The sequence below is a fragment of the Stereum hirsutum genome (assembly GCF_000264905.1).
Source record: "Stereum hirsutum FP-91666 SS1 unplaced genomic scaffold STEHIscaffold_20, whole genome shotgun sequence".
NCBI lineage: Eukaryota > Fungi > Basidiomycota > Agaricomycetes > Russulales > Stereaceae > Stereum > Stereum hirsutum.
In genome coordinates this window covers 181,846-202,393 of record NW_006763150.1, presented here as the reverse complement: position 1 = coordinate 202,393, position 20,548 = coordinate 181,846, and the positions used below count along the sequence as shown (strand labels likewise).

General features: G+C 52.2%; 7 protein-coding genes and 1 non-coding gene across 8 annotated transcripts; 4 read left to right on the top strand and 4 right to left on the bottom strand.

Annotated features, from left to right (window-relative positions):
• Positions 1 to 13: 13 nt before the first annotated feature.
• On the top strand, positions 14 to 962 carry STEHIDRAFT_142773 (uncharacterized protein; the record flags this gene model as incomplete). The annotated part of the gene is made up of 2 exons (XM_007310391.1): positions 14 to 834; positions 878 to 962. The coding sequence occupies exons 1-2, from the start codon at positions 113 to 115 to the stop codon at positions 960 to 962; spliced, it is 807 nt and encodes a 268-aa protein (XP_007310453.1). The 5' UTR covers positions 14 to 112.
• Positions 963 to 3,062: 2,100 nt separating this feature from the next.
• Positions 3,063 to 3,996, bottom strand: STEHIDRAFT_135228 (uncharacterized protein; the record flags this gene model as incomplete). The annotated part of the gene is made up of 2 exons (XM_007310390.1): positions 3,063 to 3,312; positions 3,437 to 3,996. The coding sequence occupies 2 exons, from the start codon at positions 3,994 to 3,996 to the stop codon at positions 3,063 to 3,065; spliced, it is 810 nt and encodes a 269-aa protein (XP_007310452.1).
• A 4,042-nt stretch (positions 3,997 to 8,038) lies between these two features.
• Positions 8,039 to 10,291, bottom strand: STEHIDRAFT_115777 (uncharacterized protein; the record flags this gene model as incomplete). The annotated part of the gene is made up of 5 exons (XM_007310389.1): positions 8,039 to 8,305; positions 8,343 to 8,473; positions 8,821 to 9,085; positions 9,150 to 9,932; positions 10,235 to 10,291. The coding sequence occupies 5 exons, from the start codon at positions 10,289 to 10,291 to the stop codon at positions 8,039 to 8,041; spliced, it is 1,503 nt and encodes a 500-aa protein (XP_007310451.1).
• Positions 10,292 to 11,004: 713 nt separating this feature from the next.
• On the bottom strand, positions 11,005 to 11,761 carry STEHIDRAFT_162727 (uncharacterized protein; the record flags this gene model as incomplete). Its single annotated transcript, XM_007310388.1, has 2 exons — positions 11,005 to 11,697; positions 11,756 to 11,761. The coding sequence occupies 2 exons, from the start codon at positions 11,759 to 11,761 to the stop codon at positions 11,005 to 11,007; spliced, it is 699 nt and encodes a 232-aa protein (XP_007310450.1).
• A 296-nt stretch (positions 11,762 to 12,057) lies between these two features.
• Positions 12,058 to 14,118, bottom strand: STEHIDRAFT_105358 (alpha/beta-hydrolase). Its single transcript, XM_007310387.1, has 7 exons — positions 13,689 to 14,118; positions 13,588 to 13,608; positions 13,440 to 13,509; positions 13,286 to 13,356; positions 12,890 to 13,149; positions 12,593 to 12,812; positions 12,058 to 12,500 (listed from the first exon to the last, which is right to left on the bottom strand). Exons 1-7 carry the CDS (start codon positions 13,948 to 13,950, stop codon positions 12,451 to 12,453), a joined length of 954 nt encoding a protein of 317 aa, XP_007310449.1. The 5' UTR covers positions 13,951 to 14,118; the 3' UTR covers positions 12,058 to 12,450.
• Positions 14,119 to 14,525: 407 nt separating this feature from the next.
• STEHIDRAFT_t287 lies at positions 14,526 to 14,599 on the top strand. The gene has a single exon. It is a non-coding gene; the product is annotated as a tRNA-Ile (tRNA).
• A 648-nt stretch (positions 14,600 to 15,247) lies between these two features.
• On the top strand, positions 15,248 to 16,926 carry STEHIDRAFT_115775 (uncharacterized protein; the record flags this gene model as incomplete). The annotated part of the gene is made up of 2 exons (XM_007310386.1): positions 15,248 to 15,456; positions 15,513 to 16,926. The coding sequence occupies 2 exons, from the start codon at positions 15,248 to 15,250 to the stop codon at positions 16,924 to 16,926; spliced, it is 1,623 nt and encodes a 540-aa protein (XP_007310448.1).
• Positions 16,927 to 18,948: 2,022 nt separating this feature from the next.
• STEHIDRAFT_125882 (uncharacterized protein) lies at positions 18,949 to 19,535 on the top strand. Its single transcript, XM_007310385.1, has one exon. The coding sequence runs from the start codon at positions 19,065 to 19,067 to the stop codon at positions 19,470 to 19,472; it is 408 nt and encodes a 135-aa protein (XP_007310447.1). The 5' UTR covers positions 18,949 to 19,064; the 3' UTR covers positions 19,473 to 19,535.
• The last annotated feature ends 1,013 nt before the right edge of the window (positions 19,536 to 20,548 follow it).

The following is a 20,548-nucleotide window of genomic DNA, read 5'->3' as shown; positions in this document are numbered from 1 at the left end:
TGTCTCGACCGTTCGCCAACTTCCTCGTCCCTCTGATCTGTACTGTCGATAAATCTCCCTCGCCTTATTCTCTGCGCACACCGGAGTCTCCTTCCTATCCAGTACTACCTATATGTCTCGTCACTCTCCACATCCTGAAGCCTCTGGTGCGAATCTACATTCTACTGGCACCGGAGAAATCACATCCTTACCGAGTACGCTACAACGGCCCGAGGTTTCTCGATGGGTCACCTACGTGCGCTCGAACCCGCTTCAGTCGAAATTTCCTCCGAACCCCGATTTCCTCAACGACAAGACGTACTCGAAACACCGGTACCGTAGTCCCATCCCGATTGAACCGTATACAGCTAGCACCTCAAACACGAATGGCACCCACGTTCCGGAATCTGTTAAATCCCTCCCTTGGACCTACGACCAGCGACATCCTCAAGCGATTGTTTCGACGACTCGCCAGGAGGAAGCGTTGCCTATAGCGCATACCGATCGCGTAGAACAACGCCCTGTTCAATCGCTGCAGCCACCCTCTCATGACTCCCCTCCACCTGCGTTGCGTGATGACTTCACAGCGACCAGACCAGCCAACAACGACGCAGACTCTCTGGAAGTGATCGAGTATGAACCAGTCTCGAAACCCACGGTCATCAAGCGGAACACTTATATAACGAAGAATTCCTATCAGCTGTGTGTCCTGGACGAAGTTTTCGCACGTGAGAAATACCCGACCACGGAGGAGAAGAGTGCGATTGCAAAGGAGTTGGACCTACCGCTACGCGCGGTGCATCAATGGTTCCATACTCGCCGTCGACGTTCTGGTGAGGCAGAGTCACGCGGTCGGTACGTTTTGTGACGGAAGTAAAGATGGTAGACGGGTTGGTAGGTGTGGCGGAGAGGTCGGATTCGGTTCGCAATATTATCCACTGGAGGGATGCTTGGTGGTCTGGCTCGTGGCGATTTTGTCTTGAATTTATGCTATAGATTAAAGCCGTTATAATGAGTTCCTGTTTAGTATCCAACAAAGACCATTGTAGACGTTTCAGGTTCTTTCCTGTCCTCGTGCATCTTGACGATTCATGCCGTAATGTGCTGGGGTTGTGTGTACCTACGTTGAACCATGCCCGTGCCAGTGTTCGTCATCATCTTTTCCATTCGCGCTCCTGTAGATGTGGCGTCATGGAGGACATCGACGTTTCATGATATTTTGGTTCGCAAACCACGGCTCATGAACCATCCTCACGAACCCTCGAGCTTGCGAACCCTCCAATGACACGCGCGTATATTTTTATGTGGCCGTACCTTCCATCCTCTGTCAAGCATCCCCCACATCCAAGCACAAGGAGGTTACCAAAGCGGGCATTATGTACACGACACGCTCGAAAAGAGCAACCAAGGATTGATTTGCCGCTCTTTAATCGAAGAGCCAGCACAAACAGTTGTAGGCCACCGTGAATGAATGCGAACCCATGCCCCGTATTTCTTGGTTCGTCGAGGATGCCAATCTAGCCCGGGACCCTCTCGAGGCATACCGTCGTTCTGCTGTGCAGCCATGATTAAGTTGTTGCCAGGAAATCCAAAGCAGCGTAGAACGATGCTCAGCGAGTGTCGCCACAATATGGAGTCAGAGAGAGCAATGATCAGTCCAAAAAAGAAGTAAAAACCCAACCAACTCACCTCGACTCCAAAACTCCCTCCTCGGCCTCGGGGACTCGAAGGACCTGAAACTTCCGACGACCAACGACGGAAGTATATAAGCGACATCGACGCCAAACCTCGAAAAAAAGACGGAAGCATCGACAACATCGACACTGACAGTGGCGGTGGCGGTGGCGGTCACAGTGGTAACCGATTTTTATTCTTCGGTCTTTTCACGTGCCATTGTCCGAACAGAGGACGGCGGGGCTGGCGGAGGACAGGGCCGGGAATTGGAGGAAGGACCTCGGAAGGTCTTTCGCACATACATGTACCCTCTAGCTCATGGGCACAGGAACAGGAACGAACGCAAAGGACCCAACAACTGCAACATGTCATCACACCACACCACCGCACCACATCACACCACACCAGCGCAGCGCAAAAGCAAGAAAAGGCGTAAGCAGTCATCGATTCTTCATAACGAGGATAATACTTATGTATGTACTAGCGGGTTCTGGGGGGAGTAGTAGTAATAACGGCAAGGCGAGTATCGATAGTGATAGTAGGTAGTAGGTAGTAAAAAAATTGCGAGACAAAAGAGCGTGGACGACTCTCGAGAATACTCTCGAGGGGTGGCGTATTATGGATACTGTATAGACGACGGGACGGGCTATCGAACACACAGTGGATTGGAAGTTTTTACAGACGAGGGCGAGGAGGAGATTATAGGCACAATGGACAATGGACAAAGACATGGACAGGACGAGGAAGGGAGAGAATAGAGTATACGTATACGGTAGGATAAGCGGTGGTGAGGAGTCAGGTCTAGTCCGTCTGTACACAGCATCGAGCATCGAGCACGAGGAGAGGAGAGGATTGAGAAGAGGAATAGGAAGAGAGATGGAGATATGGAGAGACGGAGAGAAGAGAGCACGAGACTTGGATGATGAGACGGTGGTGATATAACAGAAAGTCCAAGATGATCGATGCGAGTGATGCGATGGGTGTGCAATGATGAGTTCGGGTGAGTAAAAGCGGGAAGAAGCAATGAGAATGATAATGGGAAAAAGATGCGGATGTGAAAAGAGGCGATGAAGATGAAGAAGCACGGTATATATAAAGATGAGAAGGTATACCAAGTCAAGGTATACATGGATTAGTAGTGGCAAAAAGTTCATCTAACACGAAACATGAAACAGCAGAATGCATCGTCAACGATCGAAAAGTCACCATCAAGGTCGAAAGACACCGACAAGCAACCGGAAGAGCGAGAAAAAGGCGAAGAAAAAGCGGATCATCAAACCACATAGACATCGGCGCCGGCCAGCGACGCTAAACCCTACGGACCACAAGGACAACGTAGCATAGCATAGCATAGCGCGGCCTGGACAACGTGCAGCCCCCAACTCCCCTAAAATTCACGCCTCCATCCCTCACGCCATCATCCTATTCTCAATCCCACCAGACCCAAAAGACCCAAAAGATTCAGACGTGAGTGATCGACTGACAGAGGGCCGGCGAATAGGAAGTGGATAAGAGTGCGAAGGCGAGTGGGAGATATCATGAGAGTGGGAGACGGTAGGCTGGTGAGAGGACATCGGTGGCAGGGGTGGGAGAGGGGGAAGAGCCGGGAGGGGAGCGGACGGAGGCGGAGGACGGGCTTGACGGACGTTGCGCCTTGAGCTGTGAATTCGAACCGACAGTGCAAAAACAATAAGCATGCGAATCAAGGGGTAGCGGTGCGCGTGGCACCGTCCAAAAGACAAAGGGAGGTACAATGGAAGGAACGAAGGGAAGACAGACATACCGAAGCGCGTCGCCCAAGCTGCCACTCCTGCCCCTTCCTTTCAGCGTGGAATCTGCTGACGCCGGAGGCTCCGAGAGCGTCATCGCAGCAACATCGCTGCTAACGGTCCCACTCCTCGACCGCGTACCTGAAGGGCTCATCATTGCGATAGCCGTCCTCTGCAACGCGGCGCCCGCATTGTTCAAGGGAGACTTGATGTTGCCCATGGCCGTGGTCTGAACGGTAAGGCTGCTCCTGCGACGACGGAAACGCGGAGGACCATTGGCATTGGTGTTGGTGACTGAGGAAGCGGTGCTTGCGGTGCTAGATGAACGGGAACGGTTGATGACTTCGCCGAACACGTCGCTTGTTGTGCTGGTGGGGGTGGGAGTGAGAGAGGAAGAAGTGGATGCGGTGGGAGTGTGGTTGGGCGACGGGCGAGTTGGGGTCGAGTCCATAGTGAGGTCGACGGACATGGGCGACACCGAGGGAGGTGGAGAGTTGGAGTGGGCACGAGGAGTAGCAAGGAGGCCCGAGGCAAAGATGGAGGAGTATGCGCCGCGCTGAGTTGTAGCTGCCATAGTCGTTGGTCGAGTTCGAGTTGGGGTGAACGGTGGTCTTAGAAGCAGAGAAGAGGGTTTTATAGAGGAGGCGGTGTGGGAGTGTTTGATGCAAGTTGAAGTTTGGCCGCAAGTGGAAGTGGCGTGTGCGTGTGTTGCTCGATGCAGTTTTATGCAGCGATATGGGCGGTCCGCACGAGGGCTTGTTCTGATCCGTGCGTTGGGGGCGAGGCACCGGTAGAAGCAAAGCAGCTATAGGCTAAATATTTGGTAGTAACAGTATGCTAGTTTAATCGTTGCGCGTCGTCGTCGTCGCGGTCAATGCTGAGCAGAGGCGGGAACGTAGTGGTCGGAGGGGAAAAGCACGAGAGACCGCGCAAAAAAGGGCGCGACTTTATATATTTATGCGCGGTGCGGTCCCAGCGGCGGGCACGTGGTGACGCACGGTTGGCGCATTTGTTTCATGACGCGTTTGGCAGTCGCGACGGCGCGCCCTGGCAACGCAGTCCTCGGTCGCCAACCGCTCGGGCCAAACCCCACGCCCACAATCTCCGCTTGTATCGCCACATCGGGCATATTCAGGAGGTTTATTTGTCCCCAATGTGTTTCACTGTAGGTCCCTGGACTCCTTCTGTCTTTATCTACTCTATGCTATCCACTACTACCAGTGGGCGGTCGTCTCACTTGGACGTCGTCGACGTCGCCACAGTGCCACCTTCGACTCGGGCTAGTCAACATGCTATAGATCTCCATGGGCAACTAGGGTCTCATGATACACCACTTTGACTCCAGTCAGCTGTGCACTGTCCATGCAGTCGCCTATATCTTCTCCAGATTTCTTGTGCTCCAGATCTCTGCTCGTTCTTCACGATGCTGCGTCCTCGTCGTCCTCGTCGCTGATGATGTCGCATAGCCTCGTTACGATCGTCATACCGCCTTGGGCAATGTACTTGCCAACCGTCGACGTGGTTGGCAGACTGCACAGTAACATTCCACTGTGATATGGCCAAGGGCCTCCAAGGGCGCAGTGTCTTGTGGCCCTCGTTCCCAGTGGTGATGAGATATCTCTCACCTGGCAAACCCGGATGCACGCTGACAACCACGCCTTTTTTCGCCCTGGCGTAGACTTCCCACTGCACGATGTCGGTGCTTGGAAAGCTCCTACTTTGCACCCTCCTGTGAAGCTTGCGAAGAGCGCCTTGTCAGCACATGGTATAGCTGATGTCCTCGACTTATAGTCAATCAGTACGTAGTGTTTGAGTAGTAATTTACGCAGCATTCAACACGTCCTCCTGGTCGTTTCACAGCCTCATGATGCGATGTGGGTTATTTCACTCGAGACGATCCTGCCCACAAAAGCATACACTGTTTTGCTTCCGACGACAGACCTTCGCGGAAAGTCTCGAGATCTTCAACCGGCGAGCTGGACTGGCACCACGCGGGACAAACCGTACGCGCACGGACCTTAATTATCACGCGATTATTCGTTTTCTCTCTTTGCTATACTTGATGCTTTGTGGACCGGAATATTCGGAAGCCTTTCGTGAAGTGCCAGGCCGCTTTTTTTCCGTTCATGCCTTCGTCCGGTCATCGAACTCGTCCTCCGGACATGATCCATGGTCATTTCTCCATCGTGAGTCTGTAATCTTTTCATTTCTTACGCCACCTCTCGTCTAAAAGTTGCTTGTAACTATAATCCTAACGTATTCCCTTTAGGTCTAATCCCCAATATGACCCCAGATGAGTATAAAAACGAACTGGAGCGCTCGGAGCTCCCTGTCGGGCGGATAGGAGCTCCCATCCGATTCGACTCTCCACTTCAGTTTTGCCCATTTTTCTCGGTTCTTGTCATTCGCCCCACGTCTGGATCCCTGAGGCATATATCACATTCCGACCCTATCTTCGCCACTGCGTCCTCCGTGCATTTCAAACCTCCGATGTCCAGTCCGGCAATTTCTCTCTGAATACGTCTATCCACGTACCCACGTCCCACCAATAAATCTCAGTCACGAACAGATGTGTCCCGTCCCAAATAACAACGAATTCCATTTCTCTAGGACAGCCAACAATATGTCTCCTTGTGTTTCCTTTTTGCTCTTTTTCGCCTTCCATGGGACTGCACGAGGTATCGTCGCCGTCGTCGTCGTCGGGAGCAACATGTTGGTTCGAAGCGAGCTCGAAGCTGCGAATCCCGAACTTCGAATCCCCGCCGTGCGCATACATGCATATATGCGTAGCGAAAATAAATCATCCAGACTTGGACGAGACGGTTACGACGAGACGAAAAGAAGGATCGAGTCACGTCGTTCTTACGGGGAAGCATCCAGGAGAGAGTTTGTTCGGACTGAGCAGCGCAGAAGTCGATACCTACGGTACTTGGTCCAGAACCTCTCTGAACTTGAGCGTTTTCAACGAGAATCGGAGGAATTGGTTCTCCGATTTTTGGTAACTCCATCCGTATGTATGGGCCCATCTCATTCAGAAAACCGACGCGAAAGCGTAGATGGGGAAAGGTGGGGCAACAAGAGCCTGGGCTGCTGGGCGTCACGGTCGCTATGTTGAGATTGATAGAGACTGAGCGGTATGGATTGACAGGATGCACGGAACAAGGAAATCACTAGTGCGCTGATCGCTTCTAAATCGTTGCGGCGCCGAAGGGGTCGGGTGGCGTAGCTTTCCTATGGTCCGACCAACTCGACGGTCGATGATCGGACCGCAACACCATAGTCGGAGCGGGAGAAAGAGCGGGGAGAGAGTTCTGCATGGGGGAAAGGATAGAGAATGGAGATATATAAAGCTTCCAGGTGAAGGACTCGGATATAGAGCCGACGCGGGGGTTTCTTTGAACATGGAAGAGCCAGAATACCTGGATGATTGAGAAAGGCCAGTAGACGAGATCATACAATGAGAGGGATGATGAGCTCTGTCGGTGAGGTGGAAACCAACGACCTGATTCAGAGTTTGCGTCTGCGCCCGTAGTTCGATAGCTACATAGATATCCTCATCGCTTTGTGTTGAAAAAGCGTACGAAACTTGGGCAACGAGCTGTTCTCTGAATAATAGTACGATACGTACTCGCGTCAAACAGGACCGACGACACAGAAGAAAATTCCAGAAAATGATCATGTTTATTTGTCTAGGGCCACTCAGAATGACGCCACAATCCGGCGCCATCGTGGTAACGCCGACGGAGAAAAGCAATGGCAGCTGCGCCAGGCTGCGCCACCAAGCGTCTCCTTCCTTCCTCCACTCTCATGCTGTTCAATTTATCTGTCGAACTTTCGCAAGGACGGGGATGGGCTATGCTTAGGTCTAACCTCGATACTCTTGTAACAAAACGACCACATCTTTTGCGCAGGGAGCTGATTCTGGGGATCGTCCAGATCCATCGACAGGACTTTCGTATGGGAATGTGACCGGTAGGCCTGCGTCTTGGTCCATATGTTAGAAAGGCCACAATGTATCGATAAAATACCTAACAGAGCCCTAGGGGGCGTTGTTACAAAAGAGGAGGTAAACGGCGCGGTGAGCCTTGCCTTCCCTGTTCGACTTGCTCTTCCAAGTTAAAACCACCCTATCGTCGAGGTGCGCCACTGGATGTATACGAATGAATCGAATGAGATGTCGTAGCTGGCAAGGTACGTGCGTTCATTCCTTGGTCAGACACCTCGCCGCTGACCGCTCGTTCGTCCATTCGAACCGCAATGATGTCAGTGCCACAGAGACTTGCAGATAGAGACGCGAATCAAGACATCGAAGGAATCTCCTAATCATTTCGACCAGAAGCGCGCAGGCTCGCGATCGTAAAAACATCCTACCAAGGACGATACCCGCCGAGAAGAGACGAAATGGGAAAGATGGAGGTGAGTTGAACCAAGATCACGCGCCGACGAACACGATACATTGTCCCCCACCTAGAGTACTTCATCTAAACTAAATCCCAACCTCTATAGTAGTAGACGCAGTCGTCACCATTCTCTCTCGAGTTCCTTCCCGCTCCACACTTCCTACCCCCTTCACTTCGATCCAGCACGCGGTTTAGTATCTCCCGTCGGAAGCACGTCTACTCTTCACCACGTCCGAATGAAAGTGTCTGGGCTGCTGTAGTTGATGGCCCTTCGCCATCATTGGAGCTCCCAGTTGTTTTGTTTTGATATGGTGATGAATTCTGTCCCAGCGATATCCAGCTATCGTGGCCGGACAACTTGTACCCATCATCCACTCTCGCCTTCCCATTGGTCTTGACTATCTTCTTCTGTTCTTCGACAGCGCCCGCTCGAACGAGTGCCCGCGGGGCGCGCATATGTCTTCTTATACGGCGAGGGAGGTGCTACAACGGGAGCAGATGCGGATGCAAGAGGCTTCACCGCCTTTTTCTTCCGGGGCGACACCGTGCGCGGCTTTGTGGGCGACTTGGTAGTACGAGGTTTTTTCCTGGGCGGCTCGTCAGGAGAAACGAAAGTCGGCGCGCTTGAGCTTCCAGTGCCGGGACTCGAATCTGTCCAGAACGGAGGCGTATCTGCCACCATCCTCCGTCCTCCCACCAATCTTCATGGAGGCCAAGTCCGAACCTGATGCCATGACCTTCGCCCTTCTTGCCCTCCACTCCTCTGTCTCTTCTAGACATGATAACCCACGGACCATGATTACGATCCATCTCCATCGTCGGACGATGATGGTGGATAAGATGTAGGGGATTGATAGTGTCGATGAGGGGCTATACGGGGTAGCTCAGCCTAAGGAGCTTCTTCCGAGTTTGTCGTTAATAGCCAGAGGTGAGTGTTTGTGTAAACGTTCGGTGTAGAGGGGGGGATATTCCTGGGGTATTATCCGATGACGAAGTACCCTCAGCGTGTGTTTTCGCGGCCATAGAGCCAGAGCGCAGGCGAAGAGGAAGGTCGCCACGCGGGCTATGACCGTACAGTTCTGCGTGAGCCTCGGCATCTTGCCGCGCCTGCTCCTCCACGGACAGTGGCAACATTTCGAGCTGTCTCTCGATTTCCTCTGGATCATATATGACGTTCGATTGTGAGCCCCTTGTCGGCGACAAGTGGCTATCGTCTTCTTCAGACTCGTCGTCCGAGCTTTCGTAGGGTACTAGCCTTCGAGCCTATAATCGAGTGGTTTGGTTAGCAAGCAACGACGACGAGTCAGATTGCTGGTATCAATCTCACCGGTACGGGCGGGACATCATCCCCACTTGATGGCCCACTGAATGTGAGAGACCTAGGGCTAGGATCTGTGTCCTCCTCCTTGACACGCACGCGCTCCACTCTCCTTGGGAGTGGCTTGATGGGCCTCTCATCCTTCGTGTCGGAGTCCTCCTCATACTTGACGGGCATTTCCCACTCCACACGTACCCTGCGGATGACCCGCGACTCGCCGCGCAGGAGTGGGACGTACATGTATGGATGGAGGACTACCTGTGGTCGCACCTGCACCTGGAACGGTGCATAGGCTGGCTTTTGCTGAACATGGCTGTTATTGGGGATCACGGCGTCGACAGGTTCCTCCTTGGCATGCTCGTACACGGAGGTCGAAGAGGAACGTACATATAGGGATTTAAGATTCCCTGTGGTTGCACGTGGACCAAGAACGATGCATAGGCTGGCTCCTGCTGTACGTGGGGATGAGGGCGTCGATGGGTTCCTGCTTGACGTTTTCATACGCGGGGATGGGGGCATCGAGGGGTCCCTGCTTAACGTACTCCGCGGGGGCGAAGAAGCCGACAGGTTCCTGTTCGCCGTGCTCGAGGGGGTGAAGGTCGTCTCGTCAAAAAGACGCTGCCTCTTAGGGGCCGGCGCTGTCTCCTCGTCGTTACTAACCTGATCTTCAACTTCAAGGTCGTCCGTACCAAGTCTCCTCTTCAGTGGAAGGAGATAATTTTCCTTGCTAAGCGGTCGGGGATCAGGGTAGGGTGTTGCCGGGCGTGGTGGGACCCACAGCTGAGCGGAACGCTGTATACATAGGAGATGCATAGATGGACTAAGTGTCTGCTAGAAACGGTGAAAGAAAGGCTCACAGCAACTTACATCAGAGTGCTCTACGATGTTGTCTTGTGCTTCTTATCGCTGTACTTTGCCTTCTCTTCTTGCAGGCTGAAAGTGAAGAGTTTGCACCTATCGGTATAAGCGACTGGACTGGTGTCACCGGGAAGGTAGAGGACTGTACCTATTCTTGTCGACGTCACACTCGTCGACGTCTACAGGCGACTCTTTCGCAACTCTGCCCCCGAATTCGCTATTCCGCCTGGACCTACCCCCGCAGTACCCGCCCTTTGATGCTTCTGGAGCGCGTCAAGCCGCGAGACGACCATTCCGCACTTTCAACACGGTCGTAATAAGACTACAGGTGTTCCCATTGCGGTCGCAGACGGGGGATCGGAGGCAAGAGTGGTTGGAGGCCATTTTTTGTCAACCAATTGGTGGCGAGGGACGTCGGCGGCAAGTTCAATGGGTGGTGGATTAGAGGAGGTATTGAGGTGATAGTCTGGAGGTGCTTTGGAGGAAGTCGATGGACATCAGGTTCTTATATTTTCTTGCTACCCAGGTTGCTTTTACCTTCCCTATGTCTACTTGAATGCTCTCGACGCTTTAGTCCGCTCGAAGAGGCGATTTCAAAGGCCGTATTTTGTTAGACCTCGATTCGGGCAAAGGCATCAAAGCCTCCATGCGTTCGAAAGGAACATATACTTGGTATATCTTGAGAGACTTACTGCTACAGCAACACACTTTGTTGTCCAATTTGAGACCATACGAGACAAAGGAGCTGTGGAGCTATATTTGGTAAACTTTCTGCACAAGAGAACTTCTCGTCTTTATTCGTTGCTTTCACCGTCGACGCAAAGAGACAAAGAACGAGACACTGGAAAAACCGGGCCTTCCCAGACTCCATCGCTCAATGGTAGACCCGCAACTTGAAGGAGCTTCATCTCGAAATTTCTAGTGAGTTATCTATGAAATATCCGTGTCAGTCATCAGGATATGATGGTTCGGTTTGTGGGAAGTCTCATAGTAGACATGAACACCCTCACGTATGACATCCGGCCCCGATCCTCCCATCGATCCCCATGCTCCTCATCGTATCCCTAGCCTTCTCCGTAAGATCCTCAAACTTGCAAGTCATGCCCGCGAGACCTGTCTTCGCCTGTCCTTCGAAAGCCTCACTCCTCGTCTCGATCAACGGGGTAGATCGTGTGAACCACTCCCTCGTGTAAATCTCTACATCACAAATCGACTCCTGAATATGAAATCCTCCCAACGACCCCACATCGCACAATTTGCCCCATCCATCGAGAATGTAGGTGACTTTAACCAGGAAGGTATACTTTCTCTGGTAGAGGTAGAGGTCCCTGTGGGGAGCGACGGCTACTTCGACCGTTCCAGTTATCGACCCTGTCGCCTCCTCTCGACTAAACCTTATTTGAGAATGCTCTCCGTGAATTGTAAGCCCTGTGAATACGCCCGTTGCAAGGTTGATTCTGGTGCTAACCTCCTCTCCCTTCGTGACTCTGAACATGCTGAAGTCCTTGTATTCATGCTTGTACTTCTGCTCAGAGTCACTGGAGTTCGACCACGATGCGATTTCTTCGTGGCGAATGTCGACGAGCTGGGTAGTTACGACTGCGTAAAGGGCCTCACGTCCCACATCGTTGTAAATGGTGAGGCGACTCTGATTCACGATGGGATCCGACGTGGCTACAGTGATGAGACTGGTGGAAAGCTATGAATTGAAGAGATTATATCAACAAGAATGGGAAACGAATCGTCTCTCGGCTTACCGACATGATACACAACTCTTATAAACTTGGTGGAGTTGAAAAGCTGGCTAGAAAAATTGCCACATGTAGATTATTACTGTAAGTTGAGGGTGGTTCTGGAGAACAAGACGTCGACTTACTTCGTGGGCGAGGGAAAGGTGCTCAGATTTTGCTGTTACCGAAAGTGTCAAGGGTTCATATAGCCAGTACCGCTGTCTTTAGTCTCGAAATCCAGACTCAAAGATCGAGACGCTGTCTTATCAACAATCGAGGGAGCTGTCTCTCCAGAAGTTTAGAACGATTGAACGGATATAGGAGTGGAGCGGACGTATAAACTTAGCAACGCGTCGTGCACCTCTCACATTGACACACGACGCCACACAAATCCCCATCCTCGAACCCTCGGCATGTTTTTAGGATTCAAGAGACCTTTGTCCAGCCCATAATCAATGTCCTCCGTTCTAATTGCGGACGAACGGGGATACTCAGCGGTTGGTATCGAGGCCCCCTGGTATAAAAAATATAGATGAGAAAGAATAAATACATGCGACCGGACAGCGAGCTGTCCGTTCCAGTGCTTCAAAGTCCAATTCAAGTCCGATCGTCCACAACCCGCTCACAGTCGGATATAGGGTAGGGAGAGAATGAGATGAAGTCGTATACGTGGTATCGTAAGTTCGTCTACGGAGGGTCGATGATGGTGGCACAGTGTGCATCTAGAGAGGGCAGGACGACCCGCTCATCGAAACATTCGCGAAGTACGGTCCTATATGTTGCAACTCCATCAGCATTGCATTCTCATTCCCGTACCCAGAGACCGCCTCGCCTCGTAAGGACAAAAAAAAGGGAACAACTTACCTAGATGATCAGAGACACTGCTCGCCAACAAACTGTTACCATCGCTACAGTTCTCGTTCTCCCTACCCGGACATGAAATAGTCTGTGTCGCGTTTCCGCTTGCGTCGTCCGTGGCTACGATATGGACTTCACCCGAGGGATGGACGTAGCCTAGGAATTGGGGCGGAACGAGCGGGACGGGGTCGTCTTTGTGGGTGATGTAGGTGAAGTTACCGCCGAGCTATATACAGCGAAGCACCCAGCCAGTGCATCAGATGCCGCCCATCGATGGAAAGATGTAGCAAACTTGTGTCTTACCGTAGCATCGACCAAATCCGCCCACGCCTCATTCCCTCCCCTCGGTGCTCCAAACACAACTGTATTCATCTCCACAGAAGTAGGCAACTGCATCCTCAACATCACGGCGTCCATCGTCGCGATGGCCGCACCGAGGGAGTGGCCGGTGATTAGGACTTTGGAGACGTTGTAGGTCGAGAGGCCGGATTGGACGGTTGAGAGGATTGTTTGGGCGGTTCGGGCTTGGGCTTTGCCGAAGCCATCGTGGACGGAGACGTTCGCTGACGAGGATAGAATAGGAAGGTGCGTTTGTGGGTGAATGGGCGAGTGAGAGTGTGGGAAACAAACAGGACGAGGCAGTATGTGGATCGGGAGCGGTTAGGAGACGGATGTGTGAAGATGGCTAGGCGGACGTACATCCAGCATTGGGGAATAGCGTGGTATTGATCCCGACATCAAGAAATTCTGCGTCGTTTATGATCGACAATCTGGATGGGATCAGAAAATCAGACGGGAGCGAAGGCAGGAAGCGAGCAAAAGATAGGAGCGAGGGGGGTAGTTAGGTTCTTACACGTTGGAAGAGTCTGTGCCTTGATGGGCTACGACGATGCTTTGCGTTTTGTTGTCATGTGAAACGAAGACTGGATACAGTGTTTTGGAGAGTATGGATGGGCGTTGAGCATGAGGGAAGAGGAGGATTAAAGGAAGGGGGGACGTACATCGAGGTGTCTGACCACCATCTACATACATCAGCCGCGCAATCCCATCCGAGTAGAATTCAGCACAATTCCAAGACTAAGGGAATTTAACTATCACGTACCACCACCTACGACCAATGGCGTAACTCCATTCATCCCCAATGCTTGACACGGCGCCCCACAATTCCACGCCTCTACCGCCGCGCTTGAGCAGTATGCGATTCTCGAGAATTGAGCGGGTCGAACGAAATCATCATCGATCGTAGCGTTCGATACGGCTGTTGTTGATGCAGAGTTGCCAGAGGAGCGATCAGAGAGAGGGACAGAGACAACGGCAGGTGCAAGGAGCACAAGGATCTGGATCAAGACGGATGGAGAGAGCATCGTGAAGTCTGGGCGTGAGGCCGAAGGCAGGCAGAAGAAGAGACTTGAGTAGAGACTGGACACGAAGAAAGAACGTCGAGAAAATCAAGCAAAACAAGGGCCAGCCTAGGAAGAAAGAGAAAGAGGGAGAGAACGAGAAAGGGTTGACCAGCAAAGAACGCGAATACGGTCTCGGGCAACCTGGATGCCAAGGTTGCCGCCTTTATAGATATAGAAATCCGACACGGTCCCGCTGATTGTGCCTCAACGCATGTCAAGGCAGAGCTATGAGAGAGAACGATGGAACGGCAGTTCATTGACGGCGAGGACGGACGAGGACGCGGAACTTGCACAGCATAAGATCTTGATGTGAGTTGCTAACGAAAGTGCCATGCTTCTCATGTTCCAGAATGGCTATGTGAGTGAAATGGTCAGGTTGGTCTGTTTGTGCTGTGACAGAACGTGTCAAGAACCAGATAATGACGGATGAGCGATGCATCGCAGACATTTTTGGGGACAGGAATTAAAGAGGGTGAAGTTGATGAGTCGGGCCGATGTGGTCATGATACTACAGTACTAAAAAGCGCCGTTGTACCGGCCGACTAGCTCAGCTGGTTAGAGCGTCGTGCTAATAACGCGAAGGTCTTGGGTTCGATCCCCACGTTGGCCATTCAGTAAGTGGATGATCGGTAATTTTTGCGCACGACGTCTTTGTAGCGCGTCGTGAAGGGCTCTGTCACGGTTTGGGCTTTCCTCTCTTCCTGTTTTCGTGGCTGCTCTGCTCATTCTGCCCTTCATTACTTTGAAGTGCCTTCATCGCAAGCCATTGCTAGTAAACATCGAATCCGATGTGGCCGTATCGCTTAGTCCAGTAACCTTGACCAGCCCGGTAAGATGTCCTCTTGCGGGAACCTCTGCATACTTTCCTGTGAATGCATATACTGTAAACTATTCCTCGTCGCTGTCTCAGATCCACATATATATGACGGTCCCTTCAGCCCTCGGACCACACGCTCATAGGTTTCTTTACAGTACTTATCCCCAAAGGGACTATCCCCTGGAAGATCGGTAGGATCTGCGACGAGGCTTGAGGTCGTGCGGACCCATAATAGAATAGCTTCCCGGATCGCCGCCGTGGTTCTCATCAACATCACGACCAATCATATGTATAGCTGTATGGACTCCACTCTATTTCTTACTTTTATATATAGTCCTACGGAAAGTTCACTTCTCGTACAGTGCGTCGGTCTCTCGTCCTTCCTCTTCATCCCTCGTTGGATGCCACCCCTTACTACTAAACGTCCGGAAATGGCAGAGGATGATACTCAAATCCGAGGGTGCAAGCGCGAGAGGTCACCATCGCCTTGTTCCCGTCCAGGCTGTACGAAGAGGTCTGAGTACGGAGACAACTTTGGTGTATGCAGTGCTTGTCATATACGATACTGCGACAAGACTTGCCAGAGGAAAGATTGGAGAGATCACCAGTACGCTCACTCTCTTGTCTTGGACTATCCTAGTATCTCTGCAGTGCGTCGTGAACGTTGTTGACTGACGCCACATTACTTCGGTACCTCTGAATCTAGAAAAGTGTGCGCGACTCTCAGACCCCTTCGTCGGCCAACGACACCACGGCAGCCCAACTCCGACACAAAAGGATCATCTACTCGTGAATCCCAACCTCTCCGAGCAACTCCGGAGCATCAGACCCATGAACCTGTCGGGGCCACTCGACTTCGAAACCTTCCTCGCTCCCGTCGTGCTCGCCTGCGTATCGAACTTCAAGACCTTCAGGATCGCACCCTCGCTGAGCTTGAGGTCCCTCCTCGACCTCTCCCAGATGACATCGTCTCCATGATACCATCTTCCACCGAACTCTCATCTGCCACTTCCGTCATGCCTAGCATCTCCTCCACTGGCAGTCCTCAAGCATCGCACATATCCACTCACGACGCTAGCACGAACGTCCCAAAACCTACCCTCAGCCCCGCTCAAGCCACGCTCCTCACAACCTTCGTATCCGAGCACCAATACTCATTCCAAACCGCTCTCTTTCTCGGCATATGCTGTCAAGGTGGCGAATCGTCCTTCGACTACGATTCGACATTTTTCTGTTTTGATCTTTGTATGAGATTGGGAGGTGCTAGTGACTTATCACACAGGCACGAAGGAGTTGGGGAAGAATCAGGAGTGGGGGATCATCAGTCGACAGCATTCCGGTTGGCGAAGGGCGCTGTCCGTCGGGTCACCAACCCCGAGGTCACTGGCGAGGAGTCTACGCTCGCTGCTGATGAGTTCCATGCGTTATCTGTGCGGAAGCCACTATACGATGCTCTCAAAGCGAGTATCAAAACGCAGACAGGCGTTGATTATCTCCAGTTCGTTCTTGTTCTCTTTAGGCTCGACGAACAAGTCTTTGCGTGGTTTCCGTTTCCGAGGTTTAGAGGCGTCGATCCTTATATGTTGATGAACCCGAATCGTACTCCTTCATCTTCGCCTACGTCTTCTTACTTTCCGATGTGTTATCCTGACGTTGACCGGAATGTGTGTAGCGCTTCCGCTGGGGACAATCGGAAAGGTTTACCATACCTAGAGGAGCTCCAGGCGTACTACGCACAAGGCATATGGGATACAGGACTGAAAACGTTTATAGACTCAGGGTGGGTCCTCCGTGCTGTCCGTGACGATGACGATATTTCTCCGTCTTTACCTTCGTCTTTGTATCATGTGCTCGGTTCGAGTAGGGTGAAGTCGGAGACTTTGTTCTTAGGGAAGATGAAGCTGGTACGTGGGGCTGCGGCTGAGGAGAAGAAGGATGGTGATGACGGAGGAGGAGGAGGAGGCAATAGTGGGGGAGAAAGCAGTGGTGGTGGCAGTGGAACAGGAAGGATGCGGAAGGAGTGGGTATGGGAGAGATTGTCGTTTCCTGAGTTGTTGAAGGGTGGTGTACCGGACTGCTGGGCAAGAGATTGGATGATACACGGAGTGCAAAAAGTGTAGTGTCTCCATAGAATATGTTCGTTGTCTTGAAAGAACAATGCTCCCTTTGTGAACAGCGTTTGGGACTTCTCTTTTGTAAATACACATCTTTTTGCGCTCTGAAATAATTAGCGACGACCTTTTTTGCACGAGAAAACTTCTGTGGTTTCTTGTCAACCCATTGTTGAAAGTGTGTTCACCTATAGTAACGCGTATACGCGCCACAAAAGGTGGTAGAAGAAAGGATCGGCCGCGTCAGCAACCATATAGACAGAATAAAAAGGAACTTGCGACATATAAAACCATGTAATGCGACCACTGTCTGTACTGGTATCTCGTATTCCATAGGACCTCTCCTGCCTTTACCCAGCAAGCACGGCGTCCGATGAGTCTCATCTTACGCCAGCATGGCCTATGTTCACTTCTATCAACTCACCTTGTTACCCCAATGGGAACACCTATAGTCTTAAATTACCATGGGTGAGTTTTCATCCTAACAATGGAGCTCAGATGTGATGCAGGGTGTATCCTCAGTCGGGAGCATCGGGAGGGGGATGTGGCCCTTGGTAGAGGATTGTGGCGTGGGATATGTACAAGTCACACGCCACTCCTGACACAAGCCACGGCCGTGCCGAGCCGAACACGAACACAACATTTGTTTTTACCACCATCCGCTCAGACACCGACACCATAACTCAAACATCCTTTCAATTTTCAGTATATAACAATGAACACGACGCGTTGCCAACTGCCGTCCTCGGGTCCAGGGGATCATTGTGTTGGTCCGACGAGCTCCAACACAGATCATCCTTTTCAACCCCTCATGGCTCTACACAACCCTGGGAGGATTCACGCGACGGTTTCGAGGGATGCCAAAGCAGATCAGCGTGTGGGAGGTAAGCGTATACTTTCCCAATGATAGAACTCGATCCCAATCCAAAATCGAACTTCAAGTTCCAGATGAACCACAAACCTCGTCGACAATCCACGACGCCCGTGTTGGGGATCGTCATCCGCCCGGCGAGGACAGCAACCGACCCCGTACTTCAAGCAGTACAACTTCTAAAAGGACACTGCCTCACAATCGGACCCATCGCCCCTACTCCAACAGCATCGAGGCCAGCAGGGCCGTCAGTGTTGCATCGCGTTCGGATGGAGCGCATCCATCCAATGCACCCCGCGGACAGCACCATTCTCCTCCACCTTCGGCATCTGGCTTGCAGAGTAGGACTGTCCACTCCGGGACATCCCAGAACGGGGCCGATAATACACAGTCCTCCTCCACTATTCAACCATCTGTCATCGTCAGCATCGCCACCCGCCTTAATAGCGACATCGTTCGGCTGAGTCCGCCACTCCAGGCGATGGCCAATTACCTCCTGCGCCTGATGGGTGCAAGGAAAGAAGAGAGTTTAAGGCGGCTAGAAATGCACATTCCGTACCTGTGGGTATATATGCCCCCGGTGAGTACTTTGTGCTGGCGATGACGGAGGATCGTGAGAACTCACTCAACGTTATTTGCAGCTGCTCCTCTGGCTGAGGATATTCCTTGGGTCCAGGAGCGACCAGAGATTGGACGTTGGGGGCTCTGGTGCAGGGGTACGCACAGTGGTCCTGTCGAGACTTTATTGGCAACGTCAATTAATAGAATTAATAGAATTTTCAGGCGCCTCCAAAGGACGAGGCCGGTCGCCGGGATCATGAGGGGGAGATAGTTGGCACTCATGCTTATGCACCAAGGCGCAAGGCCACACAAGTTCGTCTTTATTCCTTGAGATCTTTACTTCGGAGACTGACCAGGGCCTATAGCACAACATGGACCGCCAGGGCGACGAGCTCCGAGAGGTCAGCCCCCTTTCGAGCACCAAATTCTGTTACGATCCAGAACTAACTGATGCACATAGAAAAACTTCGTCTACGTCAACACCCCGGAGAACTGCGAAGGCCCGGAAAATACCCCATCCCCGTCATTTAGCAGTGTTCGTGCTCGCCCCCACGCAGCGCAACAGGCCCAGTCGCACGGCTCGTATGAATCGCCTGGTGGTCAGATCGTTCAAGCCCCGCACCAATCTCAACTCCCGCACCAAGCTCATCCGCAACGTCTTCTGCCAACTGGCGTGAACGCCGATCAAGGTTCCATCACCAGCCGGAACGCGTCCATGAGGACAAGCGACAGCATCGATAACGGCCCCAGCTCCAACGCGCAGGACTACATCCGTCATTCGAGTCTGCTCACGGACGATGAGAGGCAGGCTGGCCGCAACACGCCCGTCATTATCCAGTTAGAGGAACGGCTCCCCGATCCACTGACCGTGGAAGACGCTCAGGACCGAATTCGTATCACAGGATGGGCCTACGAACAAGAACCAACACCGGGCTCATCAAGCGGGGCCAGCCGAAAGAGGGGTTCGGACCAGATCGACGACGACGGCGTCGGTGCGTCGTCTGCGTCTGCGTCGCGACCCAAGCGCCCACGGCGCAACAACGCGAAGGGTCTGAAGCCATCGGCATCCAGTTCAAGGACTGGAACAACTGCTGGAGCTTCAGACCTTCCAACTAACAAGTAAATACATGCGCATCCTCGCCTCGACGGTCTATAGCCGTCGAAGAAGGAGGATCGTGCATTTTCTCCACTTGTCCGCTCGAAGGGCATGAGTTGTCTCTCGAAGATAGTTCGTGCCCGATAGCGTCAAGGAGGGGATACATCCGTCGAAGGGTGGTGGGGTAACGGATTGTGGTGGAGGATTGAAGTGGGGGAGATGGAGACGATGTTGAGTAGGGCGGTGTGATGTAGGCGACGGGGCGTGACGGGCTGTGGGTGGTGGACGGAAATTATGGGACAGTTTCTATTGGTTCGATTTCTCAGATTCGTTTCTCACTCACCTTACTTTTTCTCTCCGAATGTGTCTCTTCCAAGTTCTTCTGTATAGATCTCGCACGATGACTTTTGATTCCTCCTAAACACGACCATTCGTCCGACCGTCGTGGTACACGCTTTGATCTGCAACGGGATATGCACACCTCGAAGGACTACCGGGGTCAAACTTTCTTCTTAAACTTGATCTTTCATCCCTCATTCTCTATTTGAGATTTCGTGGCCTATTATCGACCGGATACCGTTCAACGAAATGAGCGCTCATTAGGGGATTGAATACACGTACCTCTCTGGTCCCTTCGACCCTTCCCATACCAGCATACGCGCGTTCTAAGAACCGAGAGGTATGTTATGTGGAGGTCATACCCGCTGCCGGGATGTCGATGAAGAGAAATAGGGTGTTAGGAGTGAATAGCTCACCAGTTTATATACTGCCGTCTCGTGCCTTTTCCTTTCCCGAGTCCATTCCGCCCCTATCGCTCGTTTAGTTCATCCCAGACAATCGATGGGCATATAGCGAAAAAAGCCTATAAAATTGAGAAGCATGGTGTCTTGTGTCTTCGATAAGTACAACGTCGCCGCCCTTTTGGTAGGCACCCGGTTGGTGTGCGGTCCCGGTGGTCCGAACTTCGCGACGTGGATTCCAGCGATCCGAGGAAAAACTGAGGGAAAAAAATAGAAGAGGCACCACCTAGAAGGTGACCTAGAGAAATATCCGCGAAACGCTTGTGATGTTGCAGAGAGAGGGACATATACCCAAGATATCTT

Excerpts from the sequence above, each read along its gene's own strand:
- STEHIDRAFT_105358 (XM_007310387.1), bottom strand. The coding sequence starts at position 13,950 with ATGCTCTCTCCATCCGTCTTGATCCAGATCCTTGTGCTCCTTGCACCT. Across the intron at positions 13,150-13,285 it reads GCTATTCCCCAATGCTGGAT|CGAACGTCTCCGTCCACGAT; the intron begins GTACGTCCGCCT and ends TATCCTCGTCAG. Across the intron at positions 12,501-12,592 it reads CAGTGTCTCTGATCATCTAG|GACCGTACTTCGCGAATGTT; the intron begins GTAAGTTGTTCC and ends TGCAACATATAG.
- STEHIDRAFT_125882 (XM_007310385.1), top strand. The coding sequence starts at position 19,065 with ATGAGGACAAGCGACAGCATCGATAACGGCCCCAGCTCCAACGCGCAG.